The sequence below is a fragment of the Nanorana parkeri genome, unplaced genomic scaffold, assembly GCF_000935625.1.
Source record: "Nanorana parkeri isolate BGI_ZX_2015 unplaced genomic scaffold, ASM93562v1 scaffold20, whole genome shotgun sequence".
Classification (NCBI taxonomy): domain Eukaryota; kingdom Metazoa; phylum Chordata; class Amphibia; order Anura; family Dicroglossidae; genus Nanorana; species Nanorana parkeri.
The window spans coordinates 478,089-503,474 of record NW_017306288.1 but is presented as its reverse complement, the minus strand read 5'-3'; the positions used below and the strand labels follow the sequence as shown (position 1 = coordinate 503,474).

The window sequence follows — 25,386 nt, the reverse complement described above, 5'->3', positions numbered from 1 at the left end:
GACACTGTCCTTCCTTCTGGAGGGTGGCTACTTTTGTTCCCCATGGTCCCTGTGTGTGTTGTAAAGTAGTCACCGCTCCAAGCTCACTCCTGTGATGGACTACAATCTCATGTTTAGTTTACTAATTTGTATTGAGAATGTAGTCTATCACAGGAGTGAGCTTGGAGTGGTGGCTACTTTACAACACACACAGGGACCATGGGGAACAAAAGTAGCCCCCCTCCAGAAGGAAGGACAGTGTCAGCACCAATTCAGAGATGATTTGAGGATCTACAGCTGAGTGATGCACAAAGATACATTTTGTTAATAGTTAAGGTACTTGAATGTATGTTTAAGGTTTTACTCCTGAGTTTAGTGTCACTTTAATTCTTCAAGGTTTTTTTGTTTTCTTTGAGCTTCTGTTGTGTTTTACATATTGTGAAATGAAGACAAATTCAACATAAGAGGGTCACTCACTAGTAATTGTATTAGCTGGTCGGAACACTGATGCAGTGACCTCTCCTTGAGTGATATTAGGTACTAGTTGGTGATTTAACCCACCAGCATATTTCCAAAGCTAAAATACTAGTTGTGGGTGGGTAGACCTTTTGAAATAAGCATTTTACTAGCTACACCTCACCCGTCAATGTCTGTTATAGAAACCTTCTTCTGTGGTATACTTACTTTATCTCCATTGTCTTGTGTTCTTATAGATAAAGTGGAGTCTGAATTGCTGCAAGGTTATAGCAGATTCCTTCCTAATGATGTTCTGATTATGACTGTCAGGCTCTCCATTCTACTTGCTGTACTTCTGACTGTGCCACTTATACATTTTCCTGTAAGTAAATGTATTCAGTGACAGTAAATAAAGATGAGGTAGATGTATGTAAAGATGGTTTAATAAATACTTTGTTGTAGTTGTGATTTAGCTGCAAGCGGTTGGCTGGTAGTAACTCACCACTGTCAGTTTTACCTCCTGGTTGGCTTGCTTTAAATGTTAGCTTTGCATATTCTTAAGGTAGAACTTTGGCCAGGCTATGGACATTCAAATATCATGATATTCTTAAGAAGCAGTAAATAAGCTTTAAAATAAGCCACCCCTTCCTCATATAGTTAAAGCCACTGTGGAGCAGTTCATGCTCAAACTTTACAAGAGAGAAGCAGTGAAGTTGTTCAAGTCTAGACTTGGTGTTCTTTTTTCCCCCTCCACCTGATCTCTGTATAAAGATTAGAATGTTGGCAGGGGAAGCTAAGCTTCTGAGATAAAATTAAATGGAAAGCTGCTGCTGTAAATTTGGAGGATGAATTGCTCTGCAGTGCCTGCAGCTGCTTAGGTCAGTGTTGGATTTTTTTGAAAGCTTGTTCACTGCTTGATAAGAATTTGTAAATATTTTAATGTCCATAGTCTGGCCACAGTTCTACTTTTAAACAGCTCAAATAACTCCTTAAGCTGGATCCTACAGATATGTTACCTGAACAGTGGAGTTGACCTTCATGGGTGGGAGGAAATTGCTGTCCAAGAACAAGAGGATACTTGTGCATAGAGAGAAGGTGTGTGGGGGGGGGAGGGAGGAGGTCAGAGGTCGTAGGTCGTGTTCACAGACCGTTGTTCCTTTATTGTTTTCAGGCTAGAAAAGCCGTCATGATGATGATCTTCTCCAATTATCCCTTCTCATGCATCCGCCATATATTGGTGACACTGGGCCTAAATATAACCATCGTGCTCCTTGCCATATATGTGCCAGATATACGGAACGTGTTTGGTGTAATCGGTGAGTACTCGCTGTAAACGCAAAATTACCATTGACTCAACTGGTTAAAATGAAAATATATGAACTGTAATAAATACATAGTACAGAGGTCACTTTGAGATGATGTTTTAACTTTAGATATGTGATCAGCAATACCCTGGATGTAACATGATTGCGTTAATTCTGACCCCCACTAGCACCACACACTCACCTAGTCTTTGCTCCAAATGGATGAACAGAGCAGCAGGAAAGCAAAGAAATATATGCAGTACTTCAAGGTATGAGGTGTCAGTGTAGTTCACTCCCCTTTCTCTTATGGGACAACGCTGGTGCTTGGCGAGTGACCGCTCAGTACTCCTCACTGTCACAGATGGTGTGAAGAGTCCTCAGCCATGTGTATTACTTACACACGTATTATCATGGCACTTACAGAGAATGATCTCTACTTGTCTCCAGCGGCGTAGCGTATGTTAGTATTAACCTGCACAGTTGCTGGCTTTGATCTTGTTACTTTGCCCTCCATAGGCATTGCACAGGTTCACTTTAACTCTAAAACTTAACCAAATAGTATTAAACCCCCATAGTGCAAATTGATCTACTGCCGCAAGCTCCATTTAACTAACATTTAAATAAATATCTTTAGCCTCATTTTGTGCAACACACTTACATTTGCCATTTGAAAAATCTCCAGCCTGTGCTCCTCTCTGCTGCACTTCACCTGAACTTCCATTCAGGGTGCGTGTACTGTGCTTTGGGACTGCATTTCCCATAATTCCTTGTCCATCCATCACACTGCACATGCATGCCCATAGCACAGAACCACAATGAACACAATAGTATGGGCCCTGGCCACACACACGCGCGCACACACACACACACACACACACACACACACACACAGAGCCCTACTGGAGTAGGTGCAATGAGACGGACCTCTGCCACACTGCGCATGCACGCCGTTTGTATGCGTCCGAGCGTGCACAAAAAGATTCGGCCAGGCACACACAGTCCAGTGTGGCTCCAGGAAGACCTGCAAGGCAATGGAGCCACCCTTGGAGGCAGAAATGAGCTTCAAACATGAAAAATGCTGCAGAGTGGCTGAACACAAAAAGGGGAGTGGAAACATGCTACAACAATATGCTGCTATGTTTCTCTTTTTCTCCAGGGAGGGTTTAATATCACTTTAACCCCCTAACTTTAATCTAACACCATCATTCTGTATACTCACCTTATGCTGCTCAAGGAACCTGACAGATGCCAAAGCTGAGAGTGGCCAAAGCTAGTGATCCACAATTTTGCTTGCTTAGCAATTTATGTGAGATTGCAGCAACCCACGTCATTCACATTACTGTAGTAGATAGGTGAAAGAGTCATTCTAGTTGCTTGCTCTGTATTCTTGCCCTAAATGTGCTTTATAGGAAGGTTTAAAAAAAATGTTTTGTTTGTTCAGGATCTACGACTTCGACGTGTTTGCTGTTTGTGTTTCCTGGAATGTTTTACTTGAAGCTTAGCTTTGAAGACTTTTTATCTCGGCAGAAACTTGGGGTATGTTACTGTTTTTATTGTTCATAAGCTTTTCACTTTTGCTCTGCTTTCCCACGGAGTCATAGCTTACTATGGATATATTCCGAATTGCTTGTTTAGGCCTCATTCACACTGCCGTACAATACGCTGCGTATATGCGCGTATTGTCCCATATCCAAATAAATGGCTCCATACACATAGCTGCGCATGGAGCCATATATTTGCGCTGCGTAAAGATGCGCAAAAACAGAATGGACCCGAGATGCGTCCAGGCAACATTTCTGCGTATTTTACGCACGTATACGCACACACAGTTCATTAAAATTTCTATTACGAAATGCATTCTGGGGATTGCATATAGTGCATGCGTGCATATACGCAATATACAATTTTGCTCTTGCTTTGTGTGTGTATGAGGCCTTAACACCTTAGACATATTCAGTTTTGGGCATTCTCGCGAGATTTTGTATTTGCTTTTAAAAACACGTGTTTCTTCCTGCATTGAGATGTCTATGAGACCAAAACCACGCGGCATCCACATGAAAATAGCTCCCGCATCTTTTCATGCGACGCAACACTAGGGTGTGAACAGTCGCCATTAACTTGCATGGAAATGTGTGTTTTGTGCGTTTTCACATGACTAGATCTGCACAGAAAAACGCTCAGGTGTGAACCAGGCCCCCCCTGCCATCTTTAATTAAAAAGAAATTTACAACACACACAGGGACCCCCCTCATAATGGCCACAGTAGGTGTGCAGACCCAGCAACACAGATCTTATCAAAGGAGTCCCTGTGGTTTATGTCGCCAGCATCTCTGCCAAGCACTGTAACATCAGTTTTGGATGCATTCGCTTTATAGGATCCATCATGAACCATATTGTCCTGTATTCTATAAACATTTCCCCAGCAACCTGTTTTTCCTGAATCAACAATGGGGGAAAAAGCTTTCCAACCTGACGCTTGAATGACTGGCTGTTCTCACAGAGTGAAAATTGATTCCTTCCACAAGTGCTAATTTGTGTTTGTTTTTTCTTGTGTTCCCAGGCCTGTGGCTTGCTTGTTCTTGGTATTTGTATTGGTGCCTGCAGTTTAACACTAATTACCGTGAACTGGGCTTACAATGAATGAGAGCATCACGTCGGAGTTTACATTTGAACAGAATTTACTGCCAAGGATATCCAGTTTCAGGGGGAAATTGCTGGAGAAATAGTTTGTGTTCAGAGCACGCCACTCTCTTGCCCTTTGGGTCCTCTGGAAAAATAAAACTAGTCACCGGCTGAAATGGGAGACCAAAAGCAAACATTCACTTTAGGGAGGAACTGCATAAATAAACTGGGTGCTGAATATTATGTCACATGACCAAACTTTCTAATAGTCCCAACAGGGGAGCTGCATAGGCCTTTAATTACGGATACGGTTGCCAAGGCTTTTAGAACGCCGAATCGGCAAATACACTGCAAAACCTGTTTAAAAGGTATGTTATAAATATAATTTTGTTCTATCAGTTTGATAAATGTAAAAACATACCTGTTGCTCCTGGCAGGAGCATGTCTGCTTCTAACTGCCTGTGCTGCAGTGTCATCAGTTACATTGTTCCCAGTTACCTTTTAAGAACTGCAGGACCATGCCTACCTATGTTATGTAGAAGAAAAGAGGTCGCTGTAGGCCTGTCCTAGGGTGACAACCATGGCTCCCTCCTACAATACAATGGAGTAAATGAGTGTTGTCACCAGGGCCGCCATCAGGGAGGTACGGCCGATACTCATGTAAGGGGCCTACCCGGGACCCTTACATAAGTATTGGCAGACGGTGAAAGGCGAGGAGGCGGCCGGCCCCCGCAGCACCACAGGAGGCCTGGCTCCAGCAGCTCGAGACAGGCTAGGGCCCCATCAGCGCCGCTGCTCGTCTGATGTCGGACCAGCCCGGAAGTGGCATCACGTCACCTCCGGCAGCAGAGGAGCAGCCCGGAAGTGGCATCACGTTACCTCCGGCCAGTCCGTCTGATGTCGGACCAGCCCGGAAGTGGCATTACGTCGCCTCCGGCCAGTCCGGCAGCAGAGGAGGCCAGCTGTACAGGCACCAGGAGCAGGAAAGAGGAGGGGGATGCAGCCCTGACCGGCCCACCAGAGACCCCTGCAGAGCCCACCATAGAGAGTCTCCGATGGGCTGTGCAGCATCTATGGTGGGCTCTGCAGGGTCACTCTCAGGTGGGTCCTGCATCAAGCGCGTCACTAATCCCTGCATCCAATGCGTCACTAAGCCCAGCAGGGCCGGGGGTCGGCGTGGGGGGGGGCTTGGCCTAAAGCCTTGTAAGGGGCCCCAAAATTTCTGATGGCTGCCCTGGTTGTCACCCTAAGACGGAGTATGCTACTGGCAGAATCGCCAGGTGAAAATTAGCCTGAAAAACTGAAACTAATGCCAGCACCTCAAGGACTGGTAAGCAGCAATATATTACGTTTTGGGTTCCCTGTTGTGTAAAAGTGAAGTCCATCTCAATAGCTCAATACTTGCACTATAAACCAACTGTTTACAAGAGAGCGCTGGTTGAAGCACCAGAAATAGTTAATAAAAAAAAAAACCAAAAGCTGAGCATTGGCACATTTTGTTGTTGGCTTTTCGGTTTGAAAATGAGAATGCTGCAATAGCCTTGTAATAAGAACACAACCCTGGCTCTGGCGGAAAGCGTCCCATGTGCATTGTGGACTAAACTAACAATTGCAGACTATGTAATCTGAGCTAAGACGGGACGCACCCAGAGCCTTTTACTTATACCTCAATACAGGTGCCAGGAATTGATTATGAAATGTGCACACAGGTAGAGGAACTGCAGAGCTTACATGAAAAATATAAAGTGCAGATAAATTCTGCCTATAATGCAGTTGGAGAAGTGCCAGTATGCTGCCAATATGCTGTGAAGATTGAAAGGAAAGAAAGCAAAGAATGGCCAGCATTGCGATATGCAAATTTTACTTGATATTGCTTGTTACAGGACCAGAGAAAGTGCTTCTGTATTGTGACCTGTGATTTCAAGTACCTCCTCCATATTGGTGTATCAGCACGCTGGCCGTTCTTTGCTTTCCAAGCTGATCACAGTACCGCCGTTGGCCATACACCCCGGAGTTTAGCACGGAGGTATGTGTCTGGGGCAGATTTATATATTCATGTTCCTGTTGCCTGTCATGATGATAGTATTGCTTGCACAGAGCAAAAGAGAGAAAATTATATTGCTTTTTTTTTCACCGTGGTAACGTGTTGCTTTGCAGCGCACGGCTACAGGGAGGGGTGTTGCGGTGCCATTGAAATGAATGGCAACGTGACGCGCCTAGCACATATGTTTTTTGCTTTCGTGACCTCTCAGTGTCCCATGGAGGTCATCCCCTTTTTGATCCTTTTACAAGTGCCGGACTTTTGGAGGCACGGTTTATTTTTGTTTTTGCTGAACGTCTTGTGTTTTCCAAACTGCAGTGTGAGTTTTTTTATGGCGACAATAAACAGTGCTTAGCAGTTTTTAATATGAAAGCGATCACTGTTGACAAACCTGGCTGTTGTTCTGATCCCCGATCTCCGGTATGTTTAGAGCCACTTACCTGAAAGGTATATGCTGGCCAAGAGTTCAGAACTACACTTGCTGCATACTTGTATTTGTTCAGTGATGCAGAACACTGAAGAGAGAAGATCAGAATAACAACCTGGCACTTTGTATTTATAGAAGGAGAACAGGAGTGGCCGTCTGTACTGTCACAGCAGGTCTCCCCCTAATCAAGCTGCTTAACCTGAGAAGTACTTTAATAATACCCCGTTTGTATATACCTAGTGATCGTCATTTCCAGTATTCCGATAGGATGTTTACTTTTCTTTTACAGGATACTTAAAGGAGAACTATGAGGTGAGTGCTTTCCACTCACCTCATAGTTCTAGCCGACCTGTGACAATGAGACTGTCACAGGTCGGCTCAGTAGATCGCGAAGTGAGCGAACACATACCGGCGTTCGCTCACTTCTCGATCCTGTCACGGCTCTCTGCCGTGACAGGAGAGGGACTGGATTCCCCCCTCCCATCCTCCAGCGCTGACTGGCGGAACGGACGGGGGAGGGGGCGTGTACAGCTGGGTCTGCCTCTAGATATGCAGAGCCAGCTGTCACTCACGCAGCTGGGCGGATCCAGACATAATTGTCGCTTCAGCGTTTCAGTATACCGCGAGCTGTAGCTCGCGGTATACTGAGCTTAGGGTGATGGGAGGACGCTAGTTTGTGTCCTCCCGTTACCCTAAGGAGAACTATGGGGAAAAGCCATAACCATATAGTTCTCCTTTTAAAGGAGGTGAGAATATCTTTGCTTAAAGGCATAGTCCACCTTCTTTGTAAAAATTAGTAAATGTACCATAATTAAAATAAAATAAAAAAAATGTGCATTTATTAAATCATTTGCATTCAGGCCTGGGGAGTATTACAACTGCAATCAGTTCCTTGCTGGTGCAGTGCACAGGCTCCTGCATTGTTTACCCCAGCCCAAGGTCAGTTGCGGTATGGACCTTCTGTTATGGGGCTGGAGGAAGTGTTAAATGAACTACAATTGCAGTGACATCACTGCTCAGCTGGGTCCCTCTGCCGCAGAGGTATTGATAGTATTTTCATTCAGCAATCCATGTGAAAAGATGACGTGGCTGGTTGAGTTGAGTGAGTTTTTTTGGCCTGTCATATACTGCCATGCTTCGTGGTATACCCTAAATATGGGTGTTGCATGGTCCAAACGGTGGACTGTGCCTTTAAAGCATGTCTATACACATATTAATGTTTTAAAACCAATTTAGGAAGTTTGTGAATTGCCCTTGTTGTGAAATTCCAATACCTTGTCAGCGAGAGACATGCTGAGATTTGTAGTAGGGTCTTAGAAATGTGTATATATTCTAGAATTATTATTGGAAGCTGGTTTCCTCAATAGATTTAGGGCCCATTCACTATGTGTGAACGGGCCCTTAAACCTTCATTGTTGTGATTACTTGTGAGAACATAAAAGCGGACTATACACGGCTCGGCCATACTGCTGATTTGGCCCACATTCAAGCTCTGTGTGGCCCTGTGAGGACAAAAGTTGATGATTCGATGTGAGGCTGAGTAAGAAAAGAGGCTGGCCATACGCTCAGCGTTAAGTCTGTTGTAACTGGAAAGTGGAGGTAAGACTAGGAAAATGGAAGTGGTTAGTACGATGTCTGACTGCATATCTATTTCTGGGACTTTGTTGATAAACATAAGCAGCGGTTACTGGAAGTGGAGAAATCAGCTCCTTTAACATATTCAGATTTTCACACTCTGTCTCCCTATTGCCCCTTTGGGGCCCGTTCACACCAAAATTGAAAAGGTAATCGCAAGTCAACAGAGGTTCCGTTGATTTCCCCCCATTTTACTTCCGTTGCATTGCATTCTATTTATTTTCTTTTTTGGGCAATTTTTATGTGAAATAACATGTCCTGAGTGGACATGCGTCATTGTATTGCCTTTTTCTTGTGCATGCGAAACATTGTTATTTGACAGTCTGCCTCAATAAAGAAGATGGATTGTTGACACAAGTCATAGGTGTGCTGGTGACGCTCTCTATATATCTGAAGATACACTGCGCCATCCGTGGTTACTACAGCACCCTCCTTTGTACATGGGGGTTTCCAGTAAGGAGTGCAGGAGTTCCTCTCTAAGATTGAGCATGCATTTTTGACGCATTGCATTGATAAAAGTAGAGCATGCTCTGTTTTTTCAGCACACTGCAACGCAACAGTGTGAACTGGCCCCATTCACACCTATACATCTTTCGTTCCCCTTGCATTAGCCTCCGTTGAATAAATGGATGCCAAACAGTGCAACGGATCTGGTGTGAATGGGGCCTTACAGTATAGGGTGGCCTCCCTTGCTGATCGGGTAATTCATGGGGTGGAGCGGGCTATACTTCTAACAGGAAAAGTTGAGATTTGCATTGAAATCCAGCTCCCTTCTGTCCGCAGATCTATCGATTGTTTTGACATGTGGTTTTCACTAAAGGTAACCTCTGCTTATGTACTGCACAGATTTATGACACGTTTACTTGAAAATGAGAACGTTTTCTTCACTCCCTAATGCACTTAGAGAACAGGTCTGCAGAGCTGGATGGCTGTCAGTGGCCAATTGTTTAGAGAATCAACATAAAATAAAGCGGCTAAATCTTTAAGTAAACTTTATAAAGCTGTCAGCTAAGACACAACACAATAGTGATATCAACATACCTATCTCAGGAGTGATGATGTGTTACATTCTTGTGGATGTGTACAGATTTTCTTAACCACTAGATTTCATTTACAATATGGTTCTAATAAAGCAGATTTAGGAAACATGCATGTGTAGACATTTCAGGGCCCGAGTTCAAGACTGGGAAATATATATAAAATCTCAGCTTTGGAGCTGGTACTTATTTCCTATCCTGATTCAGTTTGCTATAAAGGATGTCAAATTATTCATTGTGCCGAATGGTGAATGTGGAATCTTGCCTGTTGCTGGAGGTCAAAATGCATCTTTGGGGAAATTTAAAACCGACACATATGATTCATCCATTTAAAATTACACATACATTTAAAGCGGACCTTCACCCATATCTTTAGAATGACAACAAACACACCTTTAGACATGTTTAGTAATGACAATCTACACACACATACTTCTAGATAATTGCCGGCTTTGTATTCTTTGCATTTCTTATTTCTCTTCTCTTCCCCAGTCTTCTGACAGTGGCCATGTTTACTAAGGGCAGATTACTAGCTCTCCTATTACTTCCTGGATTTCTGGCACATGTGACTAGGACATGTGACCATGCACATCATCTCAGGGGAGGAAAATGCCTTGCACTGAGATGTGATTTCCCAGCAATGCTCTGCTGACAAGGCAATCCCAGTGTGCATTGCTTTCGGAAACTGAAGCCATTTTGCACTTTCAAAGCAGGAAGTGAATGCTCTCCAAGTGTAAGTCTTTCACAATCACAACATTTTACACCTGACAGGTCTATGTTATTATTTATCATTATACATAGAGGGATGCATTGGTAGAATTTGGTTCTTGAGAGTAAAATGTCCGCTTTAAGACTGCCCTGTCCACAGGGTGACAACACTGTTGCATGATTTCACTGAAGAATGAACGTCATCATTGCGTTACAAGTGGAAAAAATAACATATATAATGGCAGGATCAACAGCTAATAAACTATGTTATGGGGGACTCGGATAAACAAAACACAAAGGGGGGATTTTACTAAAACGAGCAGCTATGCAAAGTAACGAATCAGCTTCCATCTTTAACTTATTCCGTTAAGCTTTGTAAATGAAAGATAGAAGCTGATTGGTTGCCATGCACAGCTGCTCTAGATTTCCCCGCATTGTGTTAATGCTACTGACATGCTGCATTAGATATAAAAAAAATTACACTTTCGCTTTACATAAGCACTAACATACTTGTACCTTGTACTTAGAAGTCCAGCGTTTTTGTCACTTTTTTTTTTTTTGAAGGAAATTCATTAAAAGCAAAAGCTTCCTAATGTCTAAAGCGTGTTTTGGTATGCGTCACCATTGACCTGAATTGAGGCTTTAGCAAAGGGCATGCTTGCCTTATGTTGGTGGCGAGATCAAAAACAACACAAAGCAGTGCAAAAACTGTCTAAATGTTATGTGTACACTGGGCCGTTCACTCTTCTGTCACAGAACAGGCATTGGCTGGACAAAGCATTCAGAAAGCTTCAATAATACAAAAGAAATGTCTGTTCCTTACACCCATGTGAAGGAAGCCCGGTGAGCGTCAGACACACAAACACCATTCCGTTCAGACATTACAAAGATGGTTGTTCATGAACATGTATACTATAGAACTCTAGCATGGTATCATTAAAATCAACATTAGGAGTTCACAAAGCTAGAAGGAGGTAGGCCATTGGCACAAGGGGAGATTGGTTGTAGAGTTAAAGGACACTGGTCACTGTGCATTCAGGGGAAAGGGTCAGGTTCTCCTGATGGCACTTTCTGCTGTGTTCTGATATGTCCATATGCTCCCCACTGCTGTTTGTTCTTGGAAACAGTATGGGGGTGCAGGTAGCTTTCACCTTCCTCTGTCAATGCAGTGTCTGAGCAGCCAATCACTAGGGCCAAACTTTGCCACATGGGGTGAGATAAGCTCCCCTTACACAACACAGGACTTAATTTAGGGGAAGGGGACCAGCAAGAGAGGGCAAAGTGACAGGTTCGCTTTTAACTTTTATCAGCCTGCCTATAGTATGCAACTATATAGCTCAGCACAGTTGGACAGACAAAAGGTGCATTACTTGTCTTTTGATAGATACAGCTTGTATATACTGTAGGTTGTTGCTGTGGTACTGGGAGTGCTGTTGAACAGTGGGGTTCCTTTTTCATGGAAAACCTAACTGGTAACCAACTCTTCAGCCATAATGTAACCATGTTCATGAGAGGATCATCACTCGATCAGGGCAATACATCTAAAGTCTATAGGTACCTTGATGTTGTAGCAGATACCTCATGCTGACTGATTAGCCAGAAGTGATTACCTAATGACAATCCACTGCCTCTCCAAGACCAAGCACCTGACAAGCGTTTGTACATGGCTCCTCTGCTTGGATATGATGGTGATACAACCCTATATGTCTACATATATGTATTCTATTTCTTTTAAGGACAGTCATTCTGCAGTAAGATCACAAACTTGCATCCAACAGCTATTTTATTAGGGTGGACTTCTTGGGCCTTTTAGTGTCTATAATAAAAAATGGATTTTTACTGCCATGTTACTGTAGATATGACTTTACCCCACATCATTATTTTAGAAAGCCCTATTAAGCCCATTTCAATAACTTTTGGTCTGGAAGTGCACAGTATTTGACATTTTACATCATAGTTGCCTTATGTGATTAATGTAGCTTCACTAAAAGATTTACAAGTAAAATGATCCTCCTGATACTACAATGCTGCTACAATGTTTCTATGCAATTATGTTTTAAATATATATGTACATCTTGTGAACTTAAAATTGTTATTAAAATTAATTTTTTCATAAAAAGGTGTGTGTCTTTATTTACTGGATATTTGTAGTCATTTAGCCTCTTAAGACATGGAAAATTAACATGTGATAAAGAATATAAAAAGGCATGAGTCTTTAGGACCGAGGTGTCAAATCCAAACTTACAAAGGGCCAATGCCGAGTATTGTGAAAAAAATCAGGGTTCGGATGTAAAGAAGAAGAAAAAAAAACCCCGCGGTACAAAGCTTGGGCCCACTTATTATATGACAGTCCTAGTGTGCTTTGTGTGAGAGCAATTTAAGTGTCAGCCGTCCCTGTCCATTAAATAGACAAGGATTGCCAACATTTGTAGTAACCTCACACACAGGACACCAAGATTGTCATTTAATAGACAGGGACTGGAAATAATCAGCAATACATTATACAGCAATGCATAATAATACCATCAGCTATATAGGACTACGAATCCCAGCAATACAATGGCAGAGGTCAGGAGTAACATGCAGTGCAGAGGTCAGAAACAATAATTGCAGATGAAGGCATCAGAAAACTGTCATATAGCACCCTAATACAGCCTACTGTCCCCCTGGCATTGCTCCACCCTTTCCTGCTACTCTCTCACCCCCACTTCCAGCCCACAGCTACCCATCACCCAGGCTCACCAGATCCTCTGATCCCCGCTGCAACAGGTGCTGGCAAGCAGAGTGTGGTGGCTGGGACAGATATGTGCCCAGCTGATGCATTGCTGGAGGCCACCAACCACCATCTCTTAATCCGGGTAAGTCGCACTCCCCCGATTGTTGCTCAATGGTGTGGGATCCTCAAAGGGCAGCCGGCTAAATTGCAGAACCAAGCGCCGGCTTGTTATAAAACAAAAAAAATGAACCCTGCTTGCCGGCACAGCTCGGGACTGGCCGGCCTAAAAAAAAGAAGAAAATCTTGTGTGGTGCCATTTCTGGCCTGCGGGCCTTGTATTTGACATAAGTGCTTTAGGACTTCTGGTAGACCATATAGCCTGGCTATACCTGCGCCGACAGAATTTTATTATAGAGCTGTTGAAAACACTAAAAGTAGCTCTTTAACCCTTTTATGTGGGGACCAATTTGGCATGAAAGCTTACTTAAAACCCCCGAAACAAAATATATATTCTGAAAGCTGAGGACCTATCAAATAAAATGATGGTAGCTGCATGATTTAAGTCACATGACATTTGCATAATCCCACACTGTCTTTTAGAAATCATTGGGTGGCATTCCAGCCTCCCAAATCACATGTACAATAAAACACACAGCCGGGACTTGTCCTGCTACTGCCACACAGGTAGTATCTACATTGGTGTCAGCCAAAGGATGGAAGCTGAACTACAAATTAATGCAGCTCTGTACTCGTTAATACATCATTACACCTATTTAAAATGCAACTAGTGTAAGTACGTGAATTTGACTTGGTATCAGTCTATCCCAATCCCCTATACAGCAGAGCCGACACTAGGAGCCAATCACGTGTACCGCAAGCAAATGTTCTCACAAGGAAAATGCTGGTAGGGGTAGATAGCAAAATTAGCTTATTGGTCTCCAACTCATCCTTTACAGTCTATTCAGCAGGCTGGTAAATGAGAGGACACCACTGTACCGCTTCTACACTATGGAATTGCAAAACAATAAAAAATGGTGTCATCCACCTCATTGTGCTGTGGAAACTGGATGGGCAGAAATAAGAATCCGTTGGCAGGTAAGAGATCCTATCTATGCATTTCATGTGTATTTAGCGGTTTGCCTGGAGAGCAGCTTTAAAGTGAACCTTACACAAACCTGGACAATTGAAACTTAGCATATGCTGGGAAAAAAACCTGTCAAAACAATCAAGAGATATGGGCAGCTGTAGTCACATGTAGATCTCAACTTTATCCACAAACGCTTAGTTTCGACCTCACCCAGTGGCGGAACTACCAGGGTCGCAGATGCGACCGGGCCCTGGAGTTCCACCACTTAGAAGGGGCCCAGGACAGGAGGATGGGGCCCCTAGTACCCGCTGATTACCAGGATATTTAATATCCCGGTAACCGCTAATATCAATATCGGGGTCTCTTCCTCCTGTCCTGGGCCCCTCGTGCTTCACACTGCTCACCTTGTTCCGGCCAGGCGCAGCGTGAAGTATGATCGAGCCGGATGAAGCAGCCAATGAGTGGAAAGTGGAGCTATTCCCGCCCCCTCATCACACAGAACGGCTGCACACCATAGAGCTGCCTGTGTGCCGTTGAAAGCTCCAACTCCCTGGGTATGAGAAATCTGCTGCGGACATGAAGGGGGAGATATACAGAGCTGAGAATATGAAGGGGGCATGTGAGAGGAAAGTGTGGGGTCAGGGACCTGAAAGCTGGGGACGTGAAGGTGGAGATGGGGGGAAGCTGGGGACATGGAAGAGGAGAGTGTGAGGTCAGGGAGAGGAGAGCTGGGGTAATGAAGGAGGAGGTTATGGGGACATGAAGGGGGGATAATGGGGAGCTGGAGACATGGAAGAGGAGAGTGTTTTTGTTTTTTTTGTCTAAATTCTTCTTTTTTTAAACAATCTATTTTTTTTCCTTTTTGGGGTTGTGGGAGGGGCCTTCATGGATTCTTGCACCGGGGCCCTAAGGTCACTAGTTATGCCTTGACCTGACCCCACCAACTTCCTGAGCAATCCTATAAGATCAATGCCTGAGTGCTGAACCTTTCTATTCTGACCCAGCTAAGTTACTTGGAGACAATATACACCGCATTTTCTAAAACAGGTTCAAAGTGTATCAAACCCCAAAAGCAAAAAATGAATACACTACAGCACACCAATCCTTAAATGTGGTGGCTGCATTCATTTTCTTTTTTAGCCTTTATTTTCATCTGGTGATCCAGCCAATAAGTGTTATTTTTCAGCTTCCTTTAGCAGGCCAAGCTGTCCAGCAAAAGTGGTAGATAGAGGGTTGAGGGAAACCCTGACAGGGGTGCTTACAATGGACAGCTTGTATTAATTTATGTAAAACCTTTATCCCTAAAGGAATAAAAAAAAACAGCTTTAACGGTTTAAAAAGTGTTAACTTGAGTTCCGATTTAATTTGTTAGTCGAGTCTAAATGTTGTCTAAATTTGAAAAAAAAAATGTCAGCATGTTCATTCGATTTTCTGATAGTTATTTATTGGGGTTACATTGTCAATTCATTTCAACTGTAGTGGCAGGAGGAAAAGAAAAAAAAAAAAGTCAAGCAGGATAGAAAACTTTTCAAACTGAATTCTAACCGTGAATGTGGTTATCATTCAAGAAACCCCATTGATTTCCAATATCGAATATTAAAATTAAATGACATTTCAAACATTCTACAAATCTCTGACGGCATTATAGTTGCGTTGCGATGAGATTTTTCATATGAACGTTTGTACAAAACCTAGAAGTCTATAGCGTATGGCCAGTTTAATACTACCCTCTCCACAGGTTGACAATGCTGCTGTCCAAGAGTGGCTACATTGCTCTTCCATAGAGTGGAGTCACCCTTAGGCTGGGTTCACACCTAGGCGTTTTTCCGCGCTTTCGTACTCGCGGAAAAATGCTCAAACAGGGAAATGCCATTATTTTCAATGTGCATGGTTCCCATCTGTGCGGTTTTCCGCGAGTACGAACGTGCGGGAAACCGCCCTACGCCCAAAGAAGTACATGTACTTCTTTAGGGCGTTTTGGTCGGGCGGTTCCATTGGGATACAGCCAAGTATCCCTCGGAAACGCGCGTTTTTTGTGCGTTTTTTTTACCGCGAATCGCGGTTAAAAAAACGTGCGAAAAACGTGCATATTCAATCCGCCTAGGTGTGAACCCAGCCTAAAGCTGCCCATACACCTTGCGATCATTGGGCAAAACTTTTCATCCGATGATCGAACCGTCGTACCATTTTCGCACGGCGGCCCCATCCTGCCCTGATTATGGCAAGGTTCAATCAGCGGCAATTTAAAAAAACACCTGGACGAATTGCGGTAATCGACCGCACGTATTTCCGTTTGTGCATGAGCAGTATAAATCGTACAAATTTTGACGTACGGAAACGCCACCAACCTTGCGAAAATCATACTGTCGACCAAACTTTTCCAACCTGCTGGATAGTCAAAAGTCGATCGATTGTACAGTATTTGCGGTTGTACACTGCCCATCAACCTTACGAATATCGGACGAAAACGCAATCGCATACGAAAGTCGGACGATAATCTTAAGGTGTGTGGGCACCTTCAGACAGGAAGTGTGTTTCTGGCCGGATCACCAGCTGAAAATAAAGGGGAAAAAAAGCCTAAAAAATATAATGCAACCAACACATTTGCTAAGTTTTCATACATTAAAAAAAAAAAAGTATAGTAAGTAAACTTTAAAGGAAGATCACTGTTCTCTTCCAGTACATATGTCACAAAGGTTTGCAGTCAAACTTGAATCATTCTGCAGCCAGAGCTTTTGATTTCATGGGGAGCCACATTTGCTTCATAAAACCACTACAGCACAAGGTTGTTTATTTGTCTCTGATTGAATGACTAACTGTGGTAAAGGGGGATGAATGACCTTGTGGTTAGGACAGTGGTTGCTGAAGCATTTTTTTCCAGGAGCAATGAAGAATCTAAAACATTAACATTTGACATGACTTTGGTTTATCTCATGTTTTTTCCACTGAGTCAGTCTAGTTTTATTGCTGTTTTACCCCAAAAAAATAAAAATACATTTATATATATATATATAATTTGTGTGTGTGCGTGCGCCATGTTGTCCAGGTGGACTGTTTTCTTCTCGCCTACACGGGCTTCTATATTGTCCTCTAAACCAAAGTTTGTGAGCGTGCAACCTAAGCCCTCATGGTAATACATGTATTTTCTTGTCATCCTGATTGTTACTATCTGGGCTAACATATGATCAGGGATTGATTAGGAATGCATGGTTGTTTTGTATTATTATATCATACTATCAGGGATTGGTTGGGTTTCCATGGTTATGTTGTATTATATCATACCATCAGGGATTGACTGTGTTTGCATGGTTATTTTGAATTATTATAGTATACTTTCAGGGGTAGATTAGGTTTGCATGGTTAGTTTGTATGATTAATATTATACCATGAGGTATTGATTGGGCTTGCATGGTTGTTTTGTATTATTATATTCTACAATCAGGGATAGATTGTGTTTGCATGGTTATGTTGTATTATATAATACCATCAGGGATTGATTGGGTTTGCATAGTTGTTTTGTATTGTTATAATCATACTATCAGGGATAGATTGGGTTTGCATGGTTGTGCTGTATTATAGTCTACGATCAGGGATAGATTGGGTTTGCATGGTTGTGCTGTATTATAGTCTACGATCAGGGATTGATTGGGTTTGCATGGTTATATTGTATTATATCATACCATCAGGAATTGATTGGGTTTGCATGGTTGTGTTTTACTATATCATACCATCAGGGACTGATTGGGTTTGCATGGTTGTGCTGTATTATAGTCTACAATCAGGGATAGCTGGGTTTGCATGGTTGTGCTGTATTATATTCTGCGATCAGGGATAGATTGGGTCTGCATGGTTGTGCTGTATTACAGGTGAAACTCGAATAATTAGAATATCGTGCAAAGTTCATTTATTTCACTAATGCAACTTAAAAGGTGAAACTAATATATAAGATAGACTCATTACATGCAAAGCAAGATAGTTCAAGCCGTGATTTGTCATAATTGTGATGATTATGGCTTACAGCTCATGAAAACCCCAAGAACCCCAAATCCACAACCTCAAAAAAGTAGATTATTACATACAATCAATAAAACAAGGATTGTACATAGAACAATATCGGACCTCTGAAAAGTACAAGCATGCATATGTACTCAGTACTTGGTTTGGGCCCCTTTTGCAGCACTTACTGCAATTACTTTTGCACGATATTCTAATTATTCGAGTTTCACCTGTATAGTCTACGATCTGGGATAGATTGGGTTTGCATGGTTGTGCTGTATTACATTCTACGATCTGGGATAGATTGGGTTTGCATGGTTGTGCTCTATTATAGTCTACGATCTGGGATAGATTGGGTTTGCATGGTTGTGCTGTATTATATTCTACGATCAGGGATAGATTGGGTTTGCATGGTTGTGCTGTATTATAGTCTACGATCAGGGATAGATTGGGTTTGCATAGTTGTTTTGTATTGTTATAATCATACTATCAGGGATAGATTGGGTTTGCATGGTTGTGCTGTATTATAGTCTGCGATCAGTATAGATTGGGTTTGCATGGTTGTGCTGTATTATAGTCTACGATCAGGGATAGATTGGGTTTGCATAGTTGTGCTGTATTATATTCTATGATCAGGGATAGATTGGGTTTGCATGGTTGTGTTGTATTATAGTCTACGATCAGGGATAGCTGGGTTTGCATGGTTGTGCTGTATTATAGTCTACGATCAGGGATAGATTGGGTTTGCATGGTTGTGCTGTATTATAGTCTACGATCAGGGATAGATTGGGTTTGCATAGTTGTGCTGTATTATATTCTATGATCAGGGATAGATTGGGTTTGCATGGTTGTGCTGTATTAAAGTCTACGATCAGGGATAGATTGGGTTTGCATAGTTGTGCTGTATTAAAAAGTCTACGATCAGGGATAGCTGGGTTTGCATGTTTATTTTGTAGAATATTTTTTAATATGTTGGAAAAATGTTCCATTGCAGCTGTGCTAGCCGAATGTCCACAATTCAGTTTACAGCTGTGAATATTTCCCACCTCTGCCTTACAGAATCCAATTTTGTGGTGGAGTTATAGTTCACAACAATTTTTTTGGGGACAAGCAATATATAAAAAGTTCAATAAATCGGTAGCAGCCAATTATAAATGATGTGTCACTGTTAGGACTTCACTAAACTGCTGAAAGGTGACATCCGATTGGTTGCTCTGAATTACTGCTCTTTCCACTGCCTGATAAAATAAATCAATGTGTATTTTACAGTTTACTTTTCCATCCTTTTAACGCTAAATGAGGAGCAGTCTCACCTGTGGAACCCTATCGTTTTCCCCATTCGGTAAACATACGTTGAAGATCTAGTAATGTATAAAACATTTATATGTTTTGGCAGATTTAAGTAGCTTTGACAAGTTCTTGGCTTTCCATATATACCAATTCAGCCGACATTCATGTCCCCCCTCCCCCTCTACTCATAACATGGAATAATATATTCCAGACAAAGCTTTGTTTGGGGACTTCTCTCCAGACAAAAAATTAGCGGTTTGTACATTCTGAAAATATGAAGCAATCCGAGTTTCCAAAAGAGTCAGTGACAACATTCCCTCATCAAGAATTATTTTCGGAGTCTATTATGGGTTCATTTTTAATCCAATACAAATATTATTCTTCTCTATCTACAGAGTTCAGGTCATATTTATGAATAAATGGAAAATTAGGAGGCGCGCATGATGAAGACTTTTCTACGGTGTAAAGATCTATTTCTCAAAGAAGAAAAGCTACTTTTATAGCATCCATTAGGATTAGATTAGGGCCCTGATAGAGCTGGTGACCCATTGGGTCTTGCTTTGAGGCCGTAGGAAGGTACAGTAGGTAGATCCAGCGTAGTTTCTGATTCATTAAGCTCAGCTCTTACATACCACATGCCAAAAGTGACATTGCAAATATTTTTATTTTATGTGATAATCAAAAAGAGAAAAGTTGTCGGCACTAGTTTAAGACATCATTTAAAAATCTTTTTCTCTAGGCAAATTAGAACTGAACTCTAGGCAAACCGCTAAATACACACAAAACAGTTTTAGCTCTCAAAGATTTGTAACTTATGTAATAGACTTTTTGTGAGGTTTATAACTTTTTCCAGACAGGACAACCATAAGAGTGACACCAGTGACCCTGTTAGAGTTAAGCAATACAGTGGTGTCAGCTCCCTGCATGCAGCCTCCTGATTGGGCAATGAAAGAGCAGCAATGCACTAATAAGTCATCAACTCTGCTCATTCCACCTTCTCTTTTCCAGCACATGTACATACAGAAGAGCCTGACTGGATACAAGTGCTGCCCGTCCCTCTCTCAGTCTGAGTATGGCTGTATGGGGATGATAGGACTGACATTTTCAGGTAATAATGCAACTGCGTGCCCCTGAAACGCGTAGACCTTCTGAACTCACAGGGGCAGAGGACGCTGATTTGTTTCATCTCGTCAGATTCCCGCTGCTAGAGATTTTAAATTGCATTGTCTCTTACATGCTTTTTATTACCAACCTTTTTGTAAGTATAATTTCAGCTGTGTGCCGTACAAATAAATTACCCTTTACACTATGGAGGCGCTCTGTTTTGTTCTTTGTTTTGCAGTGTCCACTGCTTTGACCAATCTTCCAGTAATGCCAAATCAAGTATGCAAGTTACATCTGACAGATTACCCCATCCACACTAACAGCATGGTGGGACAAATCTCCAACTGTGTCTTATGTATTCTGACAGCTGCCCATTTTCCAACATTTACTTTTGACAAAAATCGATCCAACCATCAACTTTTGTCGAGGAAATAGGGCCAGCCACAGGTCAAAATTGGACAAAATTGGAAATTAGATCCATGTGCTTTCTGACCCTAGATGTCCTCAGTCTCCCAGGCTAAATGACAGCCAGTGTCAATTCATCCAATTCTTCTGAGCCCCGGTTTTCATGGACCTGCTTTCTGTGGGGCAGCAGGAGGAAGTGTGTTAATTGATGCTGGCTGGTTAAATAATAAGATATCTGCATTGCACTCATTATGTGAGCGTTCCTTGTATAGCAGTAAGGACCACTCCCATGCTATTGTTGGCAGTGAAGAGAAAGGACCCATATCATCATCATGCCAGAAGACCCTTTGAGTTTCTTGTTTTTGGCTGGGGTGGGACAGCTATAAATACTACAAGATTTACACAAGATCACTTTCACTTTTGAAATGCTCCACGCAGATAATATAAAGGACTTCAAATATAAGAATTTTAGCCTAAGCTCCTCCTTTGTATATGCTTGCATTTATTCTCCCCACCTGCCACAATAATACAAATCTAGAAGATGAAAGCTGTAGAGCGGTCAGTGAATATGGTTGGATCCAGAGAGGTGAATATGCCTGGATTTGACTTTAAAGTGAACCTTTTCTGAAAAATGGGGGCTGCCATTGCTGAGCTTAGTCTAAAAATTCCAGGTGTCTAGCTGACCACCTAGTTTCAATAGCATCTGAGCCACTGACTAAAAAGAAAGTATGTACTTTGTGACGGACTGAACCGTCACTGGGGCTGCTGGAGGAGCCTGAGGGCTAGCCTCCTTCCAACTGACTATGGACCAGAACTATGGAGACCCCCCTCTTATTGTGACAACCCGGACTTCCCCACCAGCCACTGGGATGATAAAAGTATTCGCAGAGCTTTTATCCGGAAGGTCTTCCTGGTCCTCACGGCTCAGCTTCTGGTCACGTTTGCATTTGTGGCCGTCTTTACGTTTGTGAAGGAAGTCCGGGAATATGTGCAGAGGAACACATGGACCTATTACCTGTCCTATGCCATCTTCTTCTGCTCTCTCATCACTCTCAGCTGCTGTGGCAACTTCCGGCGCCGACACCCCTGGAATCTGGTGGCCTTGTCCATCCTGACCCTCAGCCTCTCTTACATGGTTGGAATGATCGCCAGTTTTTATGATACAGAAGCCGTAATAATGGCAATCGGGATCACAGCCGCCGTCTGCTTCACCGTCGTCCTCTTCTAAATGCAGATCTTGTTTTCCACCTCAACATTGGTGTTGTCTAATGCTTGAGTGGTTAGCGTTCTGTCCTAATATATTGGTTCTGTCCAATAATTAGGCAGGTTTGGGCTGAGGACACTGGGATTCGGGTTCCAGCGGAGAGGAAGCTGTTTTCTGACGGAGGTACCCAGTCGGGGTACCAGGCGGTCCGTCACATACTTCACCTGCACAGTCAAAATAAAATATCAGAATAAAGTCAGTTGTCCCTATCTGCATATCTGTTCTGGGTCATTGACTCAATTTTGCAAAGCTAGTGGGTCAGCATAACACTTCCAATCGCTAACCCAAGTGCTGTCACATGACAGAGGGAGTGACGGCACCCTTCCCCCTGCACTGAAATCAACAGCCAACTGCACTGAAGTCAACAGAGGGAGGTGAAAGTAAGGTAGCTTTTCACGGTTTCGTATCAGTACAATGGAGTTTAAATAGCTTCTGATGGTCACAGGAGCTCCTTTCATTTATCCTGGACCTGTTCTTACGCCAAAACATAGTCCCTCATTATTTTAAATTTTTTCACAAAAAAGAAAAACCATATTGAATAAATGAAAATTTGAAGTGACACTACACAAATCTTCATTAAATACACAGAAAGGGAAAAAAAAACGAACCAATCAAAATACGACTAAATGAAAAACGAAACTAAACTACTCTAAATACAACCTGAAAAAAAACATACACCCCCTAAATAAATAGCAGGACTTTTCATTTAAAAGCAAGTTTTATCTAAGCAGCTCATTGGACAAACTGTAGAGGTTATGATGCTGAAAAATGTCACCAATGGCAAAATCAATTTAACTGAACTTAATTCGTCCATCCCCTACTTGGGTATAAGAAGTGTGGCCAGGCAAGGCTTAGGACATCAAGGTATGTGTATGTAAAAGGCTCAAGCAATGCCTGATAATGGAAACAAAATTCTGATAAAGTTCTGACAAACACGGAGCACTATTTTATATCAATGAAGTCTGTGCTCAAATATTTTATCTTTTTTCGCTTTAATCTTTATTCTCCAACTCTCCGAAACACTTTGTTACATTGCAGGCTCCAATCCCTGTCCAACATCTTGAAACCCAACCTTGCATATCACCCGTAGGTGTGAGCACACATTTTCCAGCAAACAGCTAGGAGGGAAAAATATTTATTTTTTGACACTTTTTTGCCTCAGCAGAACTACAAAAGTATGGTGAACTTTACAGGCCTGGAGGGAATTGGACAGAGATCTTGTGTTCTAAATCTTCCAAGTTATAGTCGAAAATAGAGCGCTTTAAAAAGTTAATTGCACGTTCACTCTTACACACTGATGCCTTTTGAGCCATCAAAAAGCAGGCTGTAAATCATTTCCAATTTTATATATCTTTTCTGTTTTTATCGACGGAGGCTAAAAGATGTGGAGCGGGGGAAGTAAAAAGCTGAATTTTAAAAAAAAAAGCTCTTATGAACGCTTTCGGGGGAATTTTGAAAGGAACCATATAAATGTCCATGAAACGTTTGTCCCACCTGCAACTCGGAGTATGCTCTTAAATGGACTCTCGGGGGTTCTAAAAACCCCGGGAACTTTCTCTTTGTAGTCTGATCATTCCATTTTGGAATTACAAGAAGTGTTCTGTAAAATGTACATTTCATATGCAAGTCTGTCTGCTGGGAAGGAATCTTGTGATTTTTTTTTTTTAAACAGTAGTCCGGATTCGGAGCTGAACAGTATTCCTTAGAGTCCAAACAAGGTCTAGGTTCATTAAATGGCCTTTGAAGATGGGTTTTATGATGCTTTCTATACGAGGCTGTATAAGGTATAACTCTTTTTCATGAGGGCAACCTTTCAGTAAGGTCAAAGCTCTCCACTGGCACAGTCCAGTGAAATGAATGTTCTATGTCTATGGTTCCTTAGGGAGAAGTGTAGTTGGAAGGTTACAGCCCAAGCTTCTCCTGAATTCACAGGAAACACGTGGAATTATAGTCTTAGAGAAGGGTTGACAGCTTAATGCAGTGATTGTGGTTTGCTAGGGTTAAGAGAGAGGTTGATGAGTTTAGCTTCAGAGAAAAACATCTCATCCCATTCTTCCACCCTTAAGAACATAGTAATCGCTTGTCGTGCAGACATAATTGTATGTAAGGTATGAGCCATATGTTTAAACGGAACTTGTCGTCTCTTGTTATTTTTGGTCTTTCTAAATCTCCAGTCAGAGCATGGCAAACTACAGAAGCCTTTTCTTTTACAGATCTGCCTGGATTTGCTGAATTTATGTTTCAGAGAGCTGTATTTTCTTCTGCACTCTGAAAAGAAAATGTTCCTGGATTGCTTAAGATTTTGTTTTGAAAGTGCACATTTTTAAAATAAATTTATTTTGTAGTGATTTGTAACCTTCATATCTCCAGTTCACCATCATAAATCTGTCTTATGTTTCCTGCTGTTGAAAAATATAAGTAGCTGGTGACATCACAAATGAACTTCTAAGTCGGAGTGACTAGACACTGAAATGGAACAGTTAAGAACCAAGGTTTGCCTTAAGGTTAAAAGGAAATATGTAGGCTGCCATTGTAGATTTCTCCTTCTATAAATGCTAACTGTCTGTCTTTCATGCTGAGCAAGTAGCTTTCTTTTAAAGTCAGAGGCCCAGGACAAGTATGCAAGCTTAAAAGGAGAACTATGAGGCGAGTGAAAGTCACTCATCCTCATAGTTTGAGCCGACGTGGGACAATGAAGCTGTCACACGTCAGCTCAATAGATCGGGAAGTGAGCGAACGCATACCGTCGCTCGGTATGTGCTGTAGCTCGCGATATACTGAGCTTTGGGTCACGGGAGGACGCGAGTATATGTCCTCCCGTGACCATTAAGAGAACTATGGGGGAAAAAAACCCTTACCCCATAGTTTTCCTTTAGGACTTGGGAAATATGATGCAAACGACTGTCAGGCAACAAGCATTTTAAGATTAGCAAGGGCAGAATACATTATATATATATATATATAATTTTACAAGTGCATTTTTTAATGCAGAGTGCACCCGTGGCACAGGCTTCACATGCATTTTCTAAAGCATAGCAGAAGCTGTTTGGCTTCAGACTCTCTCTCTCTCTCTCTCTCTCTCTGATTGGAACTTTATATAGCCACAAATGAACAGATCGAGCAGGACAGGGAGGGAGGTGGGTAAGGAGTCACAGTTCCGTGTCATTCAGATCTTTGTGTAAATCTTAGCTTGTGCTTTTGAGCTCTGTATATTGAGCTTTCTTAACAGAGCAGTTAAGAAGAGACAGGTAAGCATAAAAAAGGAGCCTAGGACCCTACCTGATATTTTCATCAATATAATTAATAGATACAATG

General features: G+C 42.2%; 2 protein-coding genes across 2 annotated transcripts in view; both read left to right on the top strand.

The window, feature by feature from the left end:
• SLC38A6 (solute carrier family 38 member 6) overlaps nt 1–4,605 on the top strand; it is a 59,908-nt gene extending 55,303 nt beyond the window's left edge. Inside the window, exon 17 of the mRNA XM_018562526.1 lies at nt 4,300–4,605. Coding sequence (XP_018418028.1) covers nt 4,300–4,383 — 84 coding nt within the window. The 3' untranslated portion in view covers nt 4,384–4,605. The remainder of the gene's footprint in view (nt 1–4,299) is intronic.
• A 559-nt stretch (nt 4,606–5,164) lies between these two features.
• LOC108791513 (protein lifeguard 1-like) lies at nt 5,165–22,036 on the top strand. Its single transcript, XM_018562025.1, has 4 exons — nt 5,165–5,318; nt 12,979–13,067; nt 20,307–20,406; nt 21,620–22,036. The coding sequence occupies exons 1-4, from the start codon at nt 5,165–5,167 to the stop codon at nt 22,033–22,035; spliced, it is 759 nt and encodes a 252-aa protein (XP_018417527.1). The 3' UTR covers nt 22,036.
• The last annotated feature ends 3,350 nt before the right edge of the window (nt 22,037–25,386 follow it).